We start from the raw sequence: 15,878 nt of genomic DNA, 5'->3' as shown, positions 1-15,878 counted from the left end.
GGGGACACGATAGCTCCGCCCAAAAATCGCAGCCTCTACTTCCCAGAGTCCCAGAGTAAGTCACCCGCGCCAGGTCCACCTCTCACCGGCGGGTGAGGACGCCCCTGCTCCCCTGCAGGTGGCGAGAAGTTTGGCACTGCCGCGGTGTATCCAACCGGCCTTCCAGGGGCGGAGCGGCCGGGTGGGCTCCGATAGCCCCTACGGGAAGGAAGAACGCGCTCCGTTGCTCGGCAACAAGTCGCGCGTCCTACCCCGCACCGCAGCCCAGGAGCAGGGAGGACTCTTGTGGATCCCTCCGCGCTACCGGTCCCAGCCCGCGCGTTTCTGCCTAGCAGAAGCAGCTGCAAGAGCGCCGTTGGGCTCGAAGCCCTAACCCCACACTGAAAGATCTTTGTTTTCCCGTGCGTGAAGTGGCTGGTCCCAAAGACCCTCCTGGACTGGAGTTTCCCACATCGCCAGTTTTGCCCAATTTAACCAACTGCTTACTTGGCAGTCATGTACATTTAAACCAATAATGCTGAACCGGGAAACTTAAAACTTTTTTTTTTTTTTTGCTATACTTTTAAACTGTATGTCTGCACTAAATGCCAAGAGTACATTTCAGGGGTATTTCCCATGCCCTGCACCTAGAGCACAACTCATAAAAAGAATCTTGAAATCAAAGGCATGAGATTCAGAATTCTGGAGAGTTCCTACTAAAATCCTGATTCAGCATATTCAGTTTCTTTTTTTTTTTTTTTTTCAACGTTTATTTATTTTTGGGACAGAGAGAGACAGAGCATGAACAGGGGAGGGGCAGAGGGAGACACAGAATCGGAAACAGGCTCCAGGCTCTGAGCCATCAGCCCAGAGCCCCACGCGGGGCTCGAACTCCCGGACCGCGAGATCGTGACCTGGCTGAAGTCGGACGCTTAACCCACTGCGCCACCCAGGCGCCCCGGCATATTCAGTTTCTGATGTTCAAGATAAGAAAGGTCATAAGCAGTAGTTGGCATTATCTATTAAAGTTGAATATATCCATACTCTATGGCCCAGCAATCCCACTCCCTATAGAAATGCATGTGAACAGGCACCAAGAAACATGTACACCAATATTCATAGCAGTTTCATTCATAATAGCTTAAAACCGGTATGGATCCAAATGTCCATTAAAAGTAGTGCACATAAAAGGGTGCCTGGGTGGTTCAGCCAGTTAAGCCTCTGACTCTTGATTTCTGCTTAGGTCATGATCTCATGGTTGGTGAGATTGTGCCCGGTGCTGACGGTGCAGAGCCTGCTTGGGGTTTTCTCTCTCTCCCTCTGTCTCTCTCAAAATAAATAAATTCTTAAAAACTTTTTAAAAGTAGAGTGCTGGGGCACCTGGGTGGCTCAGTTGGTTGAGCTGCCGCTTCAGCTCAGGTCATGACCTCACGGTCAGTGAGTTCGAGCCCGCGTAGGGCTCTGTGCTGACAGCTCAGAGCCTGGAGCCTGCTTCCGATTCTGTCTCCCTCTCTCTCTGCCCCTCCCCCGTTCATTCTCTGTCTCTCTCTGTCTCAAAAATAAATAAATGTTAAAAAAAAAAAAGTAGAGTGCATAAATTAATTGTGCTATATTCTTAAAATGCAGTACTAAACATGAAGGGTGTGAACAACCTTCATGTATGGGAAACAACATAGATCAATCTCTGTGAGCTAGGAGGCCAAATGCAAGGAGTACACACTGTACAATTCCATCCATATAATATTTAAAAACCAAGACAGCAAAACTATAGTGCTGATGGATGCATGCTCAGCTGATGTAATACAAAGAAATACAAAAAAAAAAGTAATAACCATAAAAGCCAAAATAGTAGTCAACTTGGGAGTGGGGAAGGTGATGGTGTTTAGGCAGACACTTACAAGGAGGAGTCCTGAGGTGCTAGCACTGTTCTGTATTTTAACCTTGTTGACGGCTGCTGGAGTTTTCTCTGTGATAAACCACTATTTTCTGTTTTATTTATTTTCTTGTGTTATGTTTCACCATTGTTTAAAGGAGCCCAAAGAGAAACCAATTAAATGCCATCATGTAAATGAAAGTGCTTTGCTCAGTGCCTGGTACTTAATGGCCCTCAAACGTTTATTTTGTATTTCTCTACTTTCTACCAATGTCTATCCTTCCAAATACTCAGGCAACCAATAAATGAGATGAGGAAAGTGGCAGATAGAATCATCTGGAAGTCCTGTATGATATTGATGCTTCCCAGAAATTCAAGAGAAAAGAATGCTCTGCCGCACAATCCCCTGGTGCTGGGCCTCGGAGCAGCCCTGCCGTGGAGACAGGTGTGCTCAGCTATCCTCAGACCTCCCTGGGGCAAGCCCCCACTAGAGGCACACAGAGCCAGGTAGGGACCCCAGCCTTGCTAACTGCGCCAGTCACTATGCTCCCCGAGTTTCTGCAACCTGCTCTGTCAAATGGAGATGATAATCTTACCTGGAAGGTTTGTTGCCTTACTCCCCAACATAAGGAATTCAAAATGGCTGCCGAGTGCCCACAGGATGAGAAGCATCCCACAGCAGATCTTTCTCTGTAGATCTCTGTAGATTTCTCTGTAGTCGCCTGAAGTTTCATTGCACCCACCACTGCCTTGTGGATACTTCTTGAGGGCAGCTTCACCCTAAGTGTACAAGTAACCTTGTTGTCTGAAGGACAATAAGAACATTATTTTTATGCTAATTAAGATAATAAGCAAATAACGAAACTGCTTAGTGCAAATTGTTCTTGGTGCCATCCTGGATGCTGCATAAAAATAACATATAGGCCATGTTCCTAAAATAGAAAAAATTTTAAATTAATGTAGCCCTGAAATGTGACTACCATATGGTCAGGAAGCAATTTAAATGAATGAATGGAAATAAATATTGTTCATTAATACTTTTTATAATACAAAATGGTAGCTAACCATTCAGATATCCATGTTATAGGATAATACAATCCATGAGCTAGATGCTATTAGCTTCATTTTATAGATAAGGTACTGATGTTCAGAGAGATTAAGGATTTGCCTTGGGTCCCATAGCTAGTAATCAGTTCTGTGCTAGGAACTCAAGGAAAGAAAGAAAGAAAGAAAGAAAGAAAGAAAGAAAGAAAGAAAGAAAGAAAAGAGAGAGGGAGGGAAGAAGGAAGGAAGGAAGGAAGGAAGGGGAGAGGAGAGGAAGGGAGGGAGGAAGGGAGGAAAGAAGAATGGGGGAGGAAGGAGGAATGGAAAGAGAAAGGAAGAAGAGGAGGAGAAGGAATAATAGTTACTGATATAAAGGCATTTCAAATTTATTGTTGATATTGTAATGCCTCCATATGAAAATGTTAATACTTTGGGTCCTATCTTCTAGAAAAGGGCATTAGACTCAAAGAGTAGCATAAAATTACTTAAACAATCATTGAAACACTATAATTTCAGGGGCGCCTGGGTGGCTCAGTCGGTTGAGCATTTGACTTCAGCTGAAGTCATGATTTCACGGTTCGTGAGTTCAAGCCCCACATTGGGCTCCATGCTGACAGCTCAGAGGCTGGAGCCTGCTTCAGATTCTGTGTCTTCCTCTCTCTCTGCCCCTTCTTACTTCTCTCTCTCTCTCTCTCTCTCTCTCAAAAATAAACATTAAAGAAAGAAAAGAAAAAAAAACACTATGATTTCATCTAGTTTTTGTCACTCTCAAACCACCACCCTATCAGTCCTCTTGTCATCTACTTTTGGAGCCTCCTATTGGACTCACTGCATAGCAAGCAAAGGATGATCCAAAAATTCAGCTTCTATAATTCCAAAGTATCCTCACAGAATAAATTCCAAACAAAGTTCTCCAAAGATAATTCAAGTTTCCTCATAATTAGAGCCTGCCCAAAAGTCTTTTTGGAAAATTAATAATTAAAATTATATCTTGAGGGGTGCCTGGGTGGCGCAGTCGGTTAAGCGTCCGACTTCAGCCAGGTCACGATCTCGCGGTCCGTGAGTTCGAGCCCTGCGTCAGGCTCTGGGCTGATGGCTCAGAGCCTGGAGCCTGTTTCCGATTCTGTGTCTCCCTCTCTCTCTGCCCCTCCCCCGTTCATGCTCTGTCTCTCTCTGTCCCAAAAATAAATAAACGTTGAAAAAAAAAATTTTTTTTAATAAATAAATAAATAAATAATAAAATAAAATAAAATTATATCTTGACTTTGTATTATGTATCAAAATAAATTCCAGTTGGATGCAAGATTTTGTTATATGTAAGAATAGCAGGTGTGCATAAGACTTACAAGCATTAAACCATAAAAGGTAAAAACTCTAATTAAAATATTGGTAGATTTTTTAAAGCATCTATGCATTGAACATAAACAAAATTAGGGATGCCTGGGTGGCTCAGTTGATAAAGTGTCCAACTCTTGGCTTTGGCTCAGGTCATGATCTCATGGTCTGAGTTTCAGCCCCCCATCTGGCTCTGTACTGACAGTGCAGAGCCTGCTTGGGATTCTCTCTCTCCCTCTCCCTCTGTCCTTCCCCTGCTCACTCTTTCTCTCAAAATAAATAAATAAACTTTAAAAAATTTTAATAAAAAATAAAGATATTAAACAAAATTATAATGCAAATGAAAACCTGGTGAAAAACTCATAATATTTATGACAATGGATCAATATTCTTCTTATGAGAAATAGAAAAGTACTCAAAATTTTAAACTGGCTAATAGAGGTGTGGAAAGGCAGTTCCTAAAAGAAGACATACTTATGGCTAATAGAAATATGAAAATACTCAACTTCGGTAGTAATTCAATAGTAATTTACATTCAGAAGTGTAAATCAAAATAACAGTATGCAGGGGCACCTGGGTGGCTCAGTCGGTTAAGCATCCAACTTTGACTCAGGTCATGACCTCACGGTTTGTGAGTTCGAGCCCCACGTCGGGCTCTGTTCTGACAGCTCAGAGCCTGGAACCTGCTTCAGATTCTGTGTTTCATTCTCTCTCTGCCCCTACTCCACTTGTGCTCTGTCTCTCTCTCTCAAAAATAAACAAATGTAAAAAAAAAAAAAAATAACAGTATGCAATTTTTGCCAATCAAATTACCAGGTTAGTCATAGAGTTCCTGCATGGAACTGAGAGAATAGTATCACTCAGATTTTTTTTGCCATTTTGCTGGATGTCATTTGCTAGATGCCCATCATTCCTGCACCATTGCTCCCACATTGACCAAACCCAATCAGAAGCCCAAAGACAAGGAAAACTGGATGACATGTGCAGAAAACAAAGGCAGGGGATAGAGTAGAAGAGAGAGCTTGGGAGAAAAACAGAGAATAACCAACAAAGTCTATTACCCAAAGTTGCCTGTACTGCTTTAATCCACAGACACTAATGCAGCGAGACAGCTTTCCCTTGTCCTAAGGTCTTCCCTTGGCATTGCTTACCCCCAGCCTTCTCCTCACACCCTGCTCACCCTACTTTACCCTTGGTGATCTACTCAACATATGCTAGGCCTCCCTCCAGACCCTGAACTCTGCCGTGATTCTGACATCTGAGCTCATGGAGTTCAGAAAGGGCCTGTGGGAAGTCAGCCACCACCCTTCCCTGTGGTGTCTCAAAAGTCTGGCGCCAGGCCTGATCTCAGGGTTTTTAAGGTAAGATAAAAATAGCAAGCACTGAGCAGCAAGAAAACTCTGTGAGTGAAACTATCCATTTGAAAAGAAAAGATACAAATAACACTAATAAGCCTGGTCCAAAGCAGGTGTACCTGGCTGAGAATTAAGGATTTCTTTTGCTAGGACACAGTGGCTGGTATTTAGCATTCCAATTACCCTTTACACTTCCAAAGGGCTTTGCTTAGGTGTTCTTCAAGTATGGTAATGCACTAGAGAGTTTGCTGAGTTTGAGGTCAACACCATTCCTTTTCTAAAGGTAGGTATGTAAGACTGTTGGATGTGCTTTGTAGCCTAAACATTGAGCTTAGAGAACCAATGCCTGGTTTATGCTTAGAAAAACTAATAGCTCTCCTTAAGTAAGCTGTAAAAACAGAAGCTGCATTTAGCCAGAAATTGCTCAAAGCCTGAGATTTCTGTGTACCAGCCCACTTCTGAATGCACCTCTCCCGGTACCAGGCCAAAAAACTTAATAAGCTTTGAAGATGTGCTATTTTTCTGTTCTTCGGTGAAGGAAATAATTTATTTTATCCACCTAGTTCTGATTACTAAATGAAACAGAATTCAAAAACTCATTAGAATCTTGTACACAGGACCTTCTTAACCCACCCAAGCCCTGTCTGAAATGTGGGTTGCTGTTCATATAAGCCCCAGGGATCCACCCCCCAAACTCCAGCTCTTCCAAGACCCCTGAGCAGGAGGAATGAATCAACTCCTGAATCTTCATTTCAGCAAATGGATCTATATCTGGTGAAAGCCTTTTGTGATTTGGTCTTTTCAAACACTGTTACAAACAGTGTTACTTATACAACACTGTTTTGTTCTTAATGAAGCCTTGGCACCCCGCTAGGTTTTCTTGCACATGCAAGGTAATATTCAGCATCTTTAATATTTGAAGGACCCATCATAAGCCCAGCGTGTTTGCTTCATTTCAGGTGGACTCCCAGGAAGTCCCTTTTATTAAGACAGTTATGTCAAATAATTCTAAAAGATATCAACAAAAGTTTCCTTACGGTAATATTGTCTTGGGTTTTGAGGATTTTAGAAAATGTTCTAGGTGATACTCTTCCAAATGGGTCCTAAGTGGTTTCTTCTAACTCTGTCCTTGAGAGAGGAAGTGGAAAAGAGAGAAAGAAGGGTGTGTCCAAGGGACACGAAGGACAAAGGGTCCAAGGGAGAAAGAAGAAAGTGTCTGGGTGAATCAAAGTCCTGCTTTCTTACCTCCAAGCTCCCCAAATTCAGGTGCTGAGGGTGGAATGGTCTCCCAAAAGCCCAGACTCACTCCCTTCACCTCTCCGACAGGGACGCTTCCTGGGTCCAAGCCCCAGGTCTTGACTGAGCTTGCTATAGGCAGGTCTACCATCTCAGAGACTCGGGAGAGTCACAGACTGGCTTCTGCAGCCTGACCTCTGCCATCCCTGACTCCCCAGAGAGCGTCCTGAAGGTCAGGTCAGGGAGATTTGAGAAAGGATTCTAGGCAGGGTCGCCATGGAACAAGAGACGAAGCCCGCCAAGGAAGTTCCCTCCCACTCTCCACCAACTGTAGCCAAGAGGGACCACAACATCCGGGGAGCTGGGCTGGTGACTACCAGCAAAAGACCTGTAGGAGGGAGGAGGGAGGGTGCCTAGATTGCAGGGCCGCATTACTTGTCACTACGTGTTCAGCATCCAGAGCCACCGCCAAGACTCCCAGAGCTCTGCAAAGGCTCTTCGTATTGTTACAATTTAGCACACCTACTCTGTGCTCAACTGGAATGAGGTAGGTACTACCCATTTTATATGCCCATTTAACAGTTGAGAAAACAGAGGCTCAGAGAGAGCAAGTCTCTGGCAGAGTACGGAATAGAATCCAGATCTCATTCCAAATCCCCTGCTCTTAAACACAAACCCTACTGATCCCATCGGTCACACAAACAAGCTAAGCTGGAGCTTACTTAGGTGATGAGAGACAGTCTCAGAGACCAGCCCTGTCCAGAGGAGTGTGCACAGCACTGTACAGCCTCCTACCCTAGGAGGCTTTGCCTGGGCTTGGGAATTGGAAGACGCTGCTCTCTCCCCTGCCGGTTGTCGTCTTTGGAGATGCTGGGAAGTGAAAAAGGGAGAGGCTTTTGCCCAAAAGTTACCATGAAACATAGACCACAAAACCAGAGCAAAAGGGAGGGAACTCTTCTTCCTAGCTTGTTCTCCCAGCATTATCCGCCCCTCACCTAGAGGGATGCTTTGCTACTCCCAGAGCTAAGCAGCCCCCCACCCCCTTCACCAGAACAGTTCCTTTCCTGGGTTCACACCGGTACTGGTCCCATCACTGCCCCTCTCCCCCAGGGTGAGGGTGTGGGAGGCATCAGGCTTGACTGCTGAGCCAGCCACTCCAGGCTTCCTTCATACAATTGACGTCTGCCAGAACCCTCCTCAGTCCAAGCTACTCTTTTGGAAAAAGGGGAAACTGAGGCCGGAAGGATCTGACCGGGTTCCCCAGAAACTCAAGTTCGAATGGTTGGACCACGAATTCACGACTGGATCAGGGCCAAGCTCCTGACAATGCACCGCTACCCACTCTGAGACCCAGTTCATATCTCCTCATATCCTCTCATCTCTTAGGATGATGGTCTGGTTTATTCCCATTCCAGCACCTGCAGGAGGTTTAGAAGCTTCTGCCCCAGGGTAAACTGACCTTCAACCCGACCACTGTGCTTTATTTATTGAAACCACTTCTCTTGGCAGGGTGTGAGAGGAGGGTCATGAGGAGGTCAGAGGAGTCTAGAGATTCACAATAGAAGGTATTTTGGCAGGAGGAGACGAGTCGGGTGAGGAGAGTGGGATCTACGCCACAGACTTCATCATCGAAAGCGTTGAAAGAGAAACCTACTTCGGATCTGCTAGCGCCCTAAGTCTCCAAGGCCAGTGGGGCTCGACCTGACTTCTGAGCCCCTTTCCTGGTAGTCAGGAACCTGGGTCCGGTGGGGTGCGGCCATGGGAAGAAAGTGTGGTCTGAAAGGAGTTTGGGGCACAGATCCCAGGTAGCATCCCAGCCAGGGCTTAGCCCCACACCACCCAGCACGGGTTAGGGGAAGGGGGGCCGCACATCAAGGACTCCAGATGCAGCTGCAGTATCGCCTGCCAGGTAGTTTCCAGGTAGTGACAGGAGCCCAGAAAAGGAGGCAGATGGGCTTCCTCTCTCAAGGATTCCCACGCATGCTCTCATGGCAAATAAAACTTCAGGAGGAGAAGTTGACACGAGAGGCCTCCAGTTAATACCTTGCAACAACACAGCAAATTTTGAGAGGTTTAGTGGACCTTTAAGAAAATCATGACATCACACAGAGAAAGCGTGTGGAATAAAACGCTTTGGATCCTAAAGACAGGGAGGCAATTCGGGTAAATGCTTGATAATCTCACTCACGCTGCCACCGCCAAGGCCCGCAGAGTGCCGGGCACCCGGAAGGATCATGTCAGTCACTCTCGACGCGCAGACCCCGCCGACCTAACCACCGCCTGCTCCCCAGGCGCCCTCCAGCGCCAGGGTGGGAACGCAGCGCGCCACACGCTTTTAGGCGGGCACACCGCCCCGGACTAACAGAGAGCCCTGCTGCAAGGCTTTTCCTTCCCAGTGCATGGGCTCCGCTTCGTTTGCTTGCCAATTTAAACATATTATTCAAACACGGACGTTTCCTCTACAGCCCTGAGAGAAACATTTTGCTTGATGGAAAGTTGATGGGGTTCTTTAACTTTTAATCAATATCTGCTATGGAAAGCCTCGGCTGCTGCCTTTTCACAACGAGGGAAAAGTGAAATATTTGCCTTTGGTCGCACGTTGAACGCCCTGGATAGGCAAGCACGTGAGTGTGGGGGTGGGTGGTAGTGCCCATGCTGCTTAATTCCAGAAACCAATGAGGTGGGGGCATTCCAATTTGATCATGTCACCCTGACGATTTGGGTTAATATCAAGCATGGATGCCAGGATAAGAGCCATGCCCAGTTGGTCTGGAAGCCCAGGGATTCCAGGGCTCTGAGACCCCTGCCTTTCTGCCAGAAGCATTTGTCCATCCATTTCACTGTAAGTCTGTCAGTCCATTTGTTAAATAACCATCCTCCCCACCCCCCACCACCCTCCCCAGCTAAGAGGATTCCCTAAGGTCCTCTCTCAATTGGAGACTTTGGAGTTCAGTGGATAAGGTTTCTAGGCTCCAGCATCTTTTCTCACCAGATGCCAGCCTGGCCAGCATCTGGATTGGGGCAGTTTATTGATTGAGTCAACAAATGTTTATTGAAAGTCTACTATGCTCCAGGCTCTGCTTTGGCAGTGGGGACTGTGGACCCCACCCCCAGAGATCTTCTAGTCCAGGGGGGAGATTAAAAAAAATGAAAATGACACAAATGGAATATGTTGTTCAGAATGATACAACCTTGGTAGGAATGTAGATTAAGATGTGGACCTAAGGAGAGCAGAGCTCAGCTGGTTGGGAAGGTCTGCAACGTCCTCACCATACATCCCCGGAAGCTAGGCTTGACTTACCACCACAGGTAAAGCCCAGTGCTGGCAGCCTCATTTCCTTACTTGGATCCATTTAAAGTAGACAACCAGGAGAGCTGCATTCAGGAAGTTGTCAAAGTTACTGCAAATCTTGCTGGTATCCCAGCAAAAGAGAAAGCTGACAAGGAGGCCTCTTCCCAGTGTTTCTGTTTAGAAACAAACTCACGACAAGGTGAGTTTTACTCTGTGGCCCATAGGACAAGGAAAAGCAACTTCAAACAAATGCACTGCTTTTGATTCTTCTGATGTTACCTCTGGAATAGCTGCTGGAAGTCCAGAAGCAGCCACTCAACAATGTCTTTCAGTCGAATTTTAGTTTTAAATAATGAATGCAATCTTCCTCTAGCCATGCCAATAAATTAGTCTTTTTGTCAGTCCAATCCACAATTTTAAACTTGGGGGGGGGGTGATGAGGAAGACTGTACGATGAAAAAAGCCTGGCTAGAATGCATTTTTACCTTTTTTTTTTTTTTGCCCCTTGTGTAGGATATGATTTATATGATTGTTACAAAAGCATCTGTTAAAAAAAACTATGTAAATTTGAGGCCAATCACATTTGAATAGCCAAAGTTAAACCACCAGGGCCAAGTGAGGGGCCGTGGGAAAGCTCCTGGATATGCATGTGTGTGTGTGTGTGTGTGTGTGTGTGTGTGTGTGTGTGTGTTGGGTGGGGGAGGATGGGTAGGTTGGGGGGTGGAGTTAAGGGACTGAGAAGCTAAATATTCCTCCACCTTAGGGAAGGATTTAGGTTTAAGCTGGCAGCCTCCAGGAGAGAGATAACATTCTAGAGTTTTCTGAGGCTCTTGGTCTCCCCCACTGGCTCTCCATTAGCCCAGCTTCTGCCGGTGGGGTGGAGTCAATTCTCAGGCTTTCAGGCTCCCAGCTCTTACACACCTGGGGCAGCAGATGGGGCAAATGCCCGGATCTCAAAGCACTCCATCTAGTCGGTGGCACACAGTAGGGCCCCAACCACTCTCTTCCCTCTCTGCTGTCAGACCTAAACTTTGTCACATCCCCCCTAATTTTCCAACTCAGTGTCTGAAGCGTGCACTTCCCAGTCCTTCTTGGACCCCAACCCTAGCAGTTTTTAAGTAGCCAGAGGAAAGTATGGGCGGCACTGAGCAGAGACAGAGCGGAAGAGGTGCACAGGGGTGAGGAGAGGCTAGCTGGGACCGGGCACTTCCTCTCGCTGGAGGTGACGGTTGGTAACTTGGGGAACATAGCTGCCTAGAGATGCGCGACAGCCTGGGGACCCAGCCTGGGCGGGGGCGCCACGTAGGCTACTCCGGCGTCGAGGAAGGGAAGTTTCCAGTTCTCTGCAAGTACCGATAGGACGCTTACTCCTTCCTTCCAAGGCTAGGGATTGCCCAAGAGAGCAGGTAGCCCTTCCCAACCTTTCTCATTTGAATACATGAAAATGCTAGTTGATTTTGGCAAGGCGACCTAGCTCAAGGCCAGAAGGACGGTTTTGTCGCCCGAGGGCAAGGCCGGGTAGGGAACAGCTCCGGCTCCGACATCCGGCTGCGGGCCAGCCAGGCCTGAGCCCCAGGCTGCTCAGAAACCCGGCGGCGGCTCCAGGAGCAGTAAGGGAAAGGACAAACCCAGAGATAAAGAATTGGGATTAAAATATTACACTAGATTTTTTTTTTTTTTTTCAGTACAAACATTGGGCCAGGGCGCGGCCCGGAACCTGAGATTTCTCCGCCGGAAACTGCCAGACAAGGCTGGTAAGGTGGTCCCAGGGCCCCTACCTCCTTAGGGTCGGACGCCGTGGGAGTTGTGAATCAATTTCCTGATTAATAATGTAACGATCGAAGGAAAGGCAGAGGAAGGAAGATAAGAGAAAACAAAGAAAAGTAAAGGAAAAGAAGAAAGCCCGTGAAAGAACGGGAGCTCGACGTTTCTCCTCTCCTGGCCCCCTGGGCGCAGTGCGCCCCAAAGTCTTGGGCTGCGGCGCCTCCCGAGTCGTGGGCTGGAGGCTGAAGGCCAGCGCTGGGGGCCGCTCTCTGCGGCGCCCGGGCCCCTTTCCCGGCTCGGACACACACCTCGGTTCGCGAAGGCCAGTCACACGCAAGTGCAAACAGTTTGCTTTCGGCGTCCCAGGCCACCCTCAGTCCTAAACGGACCCGAGTCCCAGTGCAGGTCTGCTTTGAACCACGTGAAAGACAGCTGGTCTCAGTTTCCTAGCATTTGATTCTGCCCCGCAGGCGAAGGCTGTAAACTTCTAATCTGGGTGGCAGGTGGGGGTGTGCGGAGAAGGAGGTCGGACCACCCTGCACCGAGGGCGGCTGGGCCCACGTCGGTCGAGACCCGGCCACAGCCCGCTGTGGGGAGGAAAGCCGGTGGAGATAGGGGACAGACTAGGGAGACCCCCAGAGGGAAGTCCTCGGGAGGCTCCACAGAGCACCACAGAGGCCCGCCGCCACTGCTCCCTGCGCACCCTGCAGTCTGGCTAAATGGGAAGGACCCCGGCGCAGCCACTGACAGAGGGCTGGGCCCAAGGCCTGAGGCGCGAGCCGTCTCTCGCCGTCGTCACCCCGTGCTTCTCCCAGCCCTGGTGAAGATCTGAGGAAGAAGATCCCAGCCAGGTAATACTGGGAAAGGGAAGCGAGGGTGGCCGAGTTTGGCGGGTGAATGTCGTACCGCCCGCCGCCACAGCCGGGACTGCGCTGGGAGCGGACCCCAAAGGCGCAGAAGGCGCATCTTTCGGGAAGGGCAGGGCCGCTTCCTCAGCCCCAGGCCACCTGGACGGTCGTCGCACCACCTTACGGACCGCTGCGGCTCACACCGACTGAGGAGCTTGCCTTCCCCTGGGCTGCACTTAGCTGGCGCACACCCATCCTAGCCGAGCGGGATCCGCCCGAGACGCCCCAGCAGCCGCCACGTGGCTGCCCTCGAGTCCACCCAGCCTCCCGAGGAAAGCACAGCACAGCCTCCTGCAAAGCGTAAAGACAGGGCCTATTTGGGAGACGAGGTTTTGTGACGAGTAGACTACAGCAACCAGGCATGGCACCTGGCTACCTACCGGCCAGCAATCCTGAGACTGCAGCTTTATTTTATTTGTTTGTTTGTTGTTTATTTTCTAAATCAAAGACCCGGCATGGCCCTGATGATTGGCTTTTAAAACTCTGGGAAATGACTGGCTGGCATCTGAGTACCCTAGAACTTCACTTCCTAAATTTGTTAGGTGTGTTGGAATATCGCCACTGAGATGAAGAAAGGCTGGGAGCTAACCCAGCCTCCTTGGCCGCAGGCAGTCAGCTCTATGAACTAAAATCTCAGGCTAAGGGAGGAGTGCGGAGTTCCAGACTCCCCTGGCTCTGCTCTCCGGGGGCGCCTGCAGGAAGATTCAGCGCTCTCCCCCCCCCCCCCCCGCCCCTCCTCGCCCCTCCCCTCCCAACATAACAGGAGCTGCTGTGAGCCGGGTAATTCCTCCAGCGGCGACCCAGGAACTCTAAAGATGGATCAGTGCTCTACAGTTGTCAGAGCCCACTCTTCACCACCAGTCTTGGGCTTTGAAGAAGCCCTGTAAAAACTTTGCTTTGGACATCCCGCTATAGGCTTTTTTCCTCGACTTTTTTTTTTCTTTTTAAAGATGAGCTCTGGTAGGTTTAGAAAGTGGGCTAAAAGAAGAAGAATATTTGATTTTTTAATTGACCCCCCCCATAAAACAACAGCGCCCCACCCCACTTCTTAAAGCACCAGCTTTTTGTGTACCGAAGCTATTACTAGGTTGTTACTACCCATAGAAAATACCCTAGTCATGCTCGATTTTGTTGAAGAGCCAAGAGGGCGTTGGAGGATCACTGTGGGAAGGAACAAGGAAGCTCCATTAGCACTGAAAGTCCACCCCCCCCCCCCACACACACACCCATCAGGCCCAGGAAGCTAAGCATCCGTGTACTTTACAAATGAAACCAAGGTCCTGCTGCTGATGAGAACTTTGCACAAAAGAATTAGTTTCTGGCGGTGGCTCTGAGAAGGCTGTGCAGATCCACACATTTACAGATACATTTACACAAACTGATGGTGGCACTTGCAGCCACAGGGGCAGGCTGCAGTTGGAGAAGGCGCCTGCTCTGAGTTCCAGGTGGATTTAATTTCACTCTCATTCCATTCCTTACAATGTGACACCCCCCCCTTTTGTTAAAAAAGGAATTGTAATCCGATGCTTTTATCTTTTTTATTTCCTTAACTGCACATCTTCACCCTCTCGTGCTCCCCTGCTGATTTAAGAGATTTGTTTGGTTCAAGGATTTAACGTAATTCTGTTGCCAGATCTCAAGGAAGAAAGATTTGAAAGAACAAAGTACAAGGGGAGAAAGGTATCTGAAAGACAAGTTAAAACACATTTCTTAATATGAGATTAATAACATGCTTAAAACTTTGCCAAGCAAGAATATTTTGCAGATTCTTAAGTCATTTTAGAAAGATTTAATTTTGTTGTCACTTCAAGAAAACTAGTGGGTTCTACCTAGGGTACAGCACACACGTGGTCACCCCACACACTTAGAAACAGACATGATCACACTCAGTAAGAAGCTCACACATACGCACAGTCATATACTCAGAAATACACGCACCATCCCACAGCCTATCACCAACTCAGTGCTTATCAGTTGGTCCTTCTCCCCAGGACTTGTGGGCAATCCACTATCCAGGACCTTACAGGACCAAGAGGATTTGCTTGGGGGAAAACTTCCCGCCAATGTCCAAGACCCATTAGGAACCACGCAAGCGCCCAGGGCGCTAGCCTGGCCCCTCTGGGTCTGGGATGGGACCAGGGACCGCCGCACGCCATCCCTGGCTTCAAGCCTGGCACCTCCCTTACGGAGCGGATGCATTCCGGCACCTCGGTTCATGCTCTCCCAGTTAACGCGCGCATTTAGGGAGATGTCCCCTCCCCCTGACCTTTCCCTATCAGAAACCAGACGGTCGCCACAGCTCAGTCCCCGGGGTTTGCAGAAGGGGGGCAGGAGGAGGAGGAGCTGGGCAGAGGAGGACGGCCCGACTCGGATGCGCTTGCCCTATCACACAGACATCTGTTCTCAGTTTCTTCCTCTTTATGATCGCTACAGATGACAAGGGAAGTAGAGCGGACCGAGGCGGAAAAAAAAAAAAAGTTATGTCATAAAGATATAAAAACGGTGCTGTGACTCACCTGCTCTTAGCCGCAGGTACGGGTTTCGTGGCAGCGTCTCCACTCTGCTAGCCAGGAGCCCAGATAGGCCTAACGTCACTCGGCTAGGTTGAGAAACTCAGATGGCCGAGTTTCTAGTGAAGGGGCAAAAGTGGGGCTTTCTCCTTTTGCAAGCCTGAAATCAGGGGAAGGGGTTGGTCTGTATTCTCCAGTCTCCCAGGGTTGAACTTTGGGTCAGTAATCAGGACGGTGGGGGCTGGAAGCGGGCAGAAGAGCAAGAGGGGCGCGGGACGGGGCTGCAGCCGGCGGCCCCTGGAAGGCGGTGGGTCCCCCTGGGGAGGGACCCTGGGGTCATTTAGCTGGCACTGCCCTGCGAGCCGGGGCTCCAACGCCACCGCCCCCAGCCTTTCTCCGGCTGCGCGGTTCCTATCCAGAACCCTCGTTAGCCTGCCCGGCCCCGCCTATTTTTCTTTTTTCCTCTTTCAAAGGGGGTTACCCCCCCCACCCCATTTCCCTCTTCCCCCAGCCTCCGGGCTTAAACCAATTACGCTGCTTTGCAAACAAAGTGAGGGCCGGGTTTGAGGGAGGGGGCTCGGC

At 48.7% G+C, this 15,878-nt stretch overlaps 1 protein-coding gene across 9 annotated transcripts in view; it reads right to left on the bottom strand.

Annotated features, from left to right (window-relative positions):
• The window catches only part of TTC6 (tetratricopeptide repeat domain 6), a 220,081-nt gene extending 204,350 nt beyond the window's left edge, over positions 1-15,731 (bottom strand). For 4 of the 9 annotated variants that reach the window (XR_007153077.1, XR_007153078.1, XM_047863337.1 and 1 more), the window contains exon 1: positions 2,449-2,601. Coding sequence is in view for 2 of the 9 variants with exons in the window: in XM_047863337.1 (XP_047719293.1) it covers positions 2,449-2,586 (138 nt within the window). In the remaining 7 variants the exon portion in view is untranslated. Of the gene's footprint in view, positions 1-86; positions 207-2,448; positions 2,602-15,302 lie in introns of those variants that run through there. The other 5 variants (XM_047863338.1, XM_047863340.1, XM_047863342.1 and 2 more) reach the window with 3 other exon arrangements.
• Between the last annotated feature and the right edge of the window lie 147 nt (positions 15,732-15,878).

This window comes from Prionailurus viverrinus, chromosome B3 (assembly GCF_022837055.1).
Source record: "Prionailurus viverrinus isolate Anna chromosome B3, UM_Priviv_1.0, whole genome shotgun sequence".
Lineage (NCBI taxonomy): Eukaryota > Metazoa > Chordata > Mammalia > Carnivora > Felidae > Prionailurus > Prionailurus viverrinus.
Note: the sequence above shows the minus strand (reverse complement) of the source record. Positions and strands in the feature narration are given on the sequence as shown.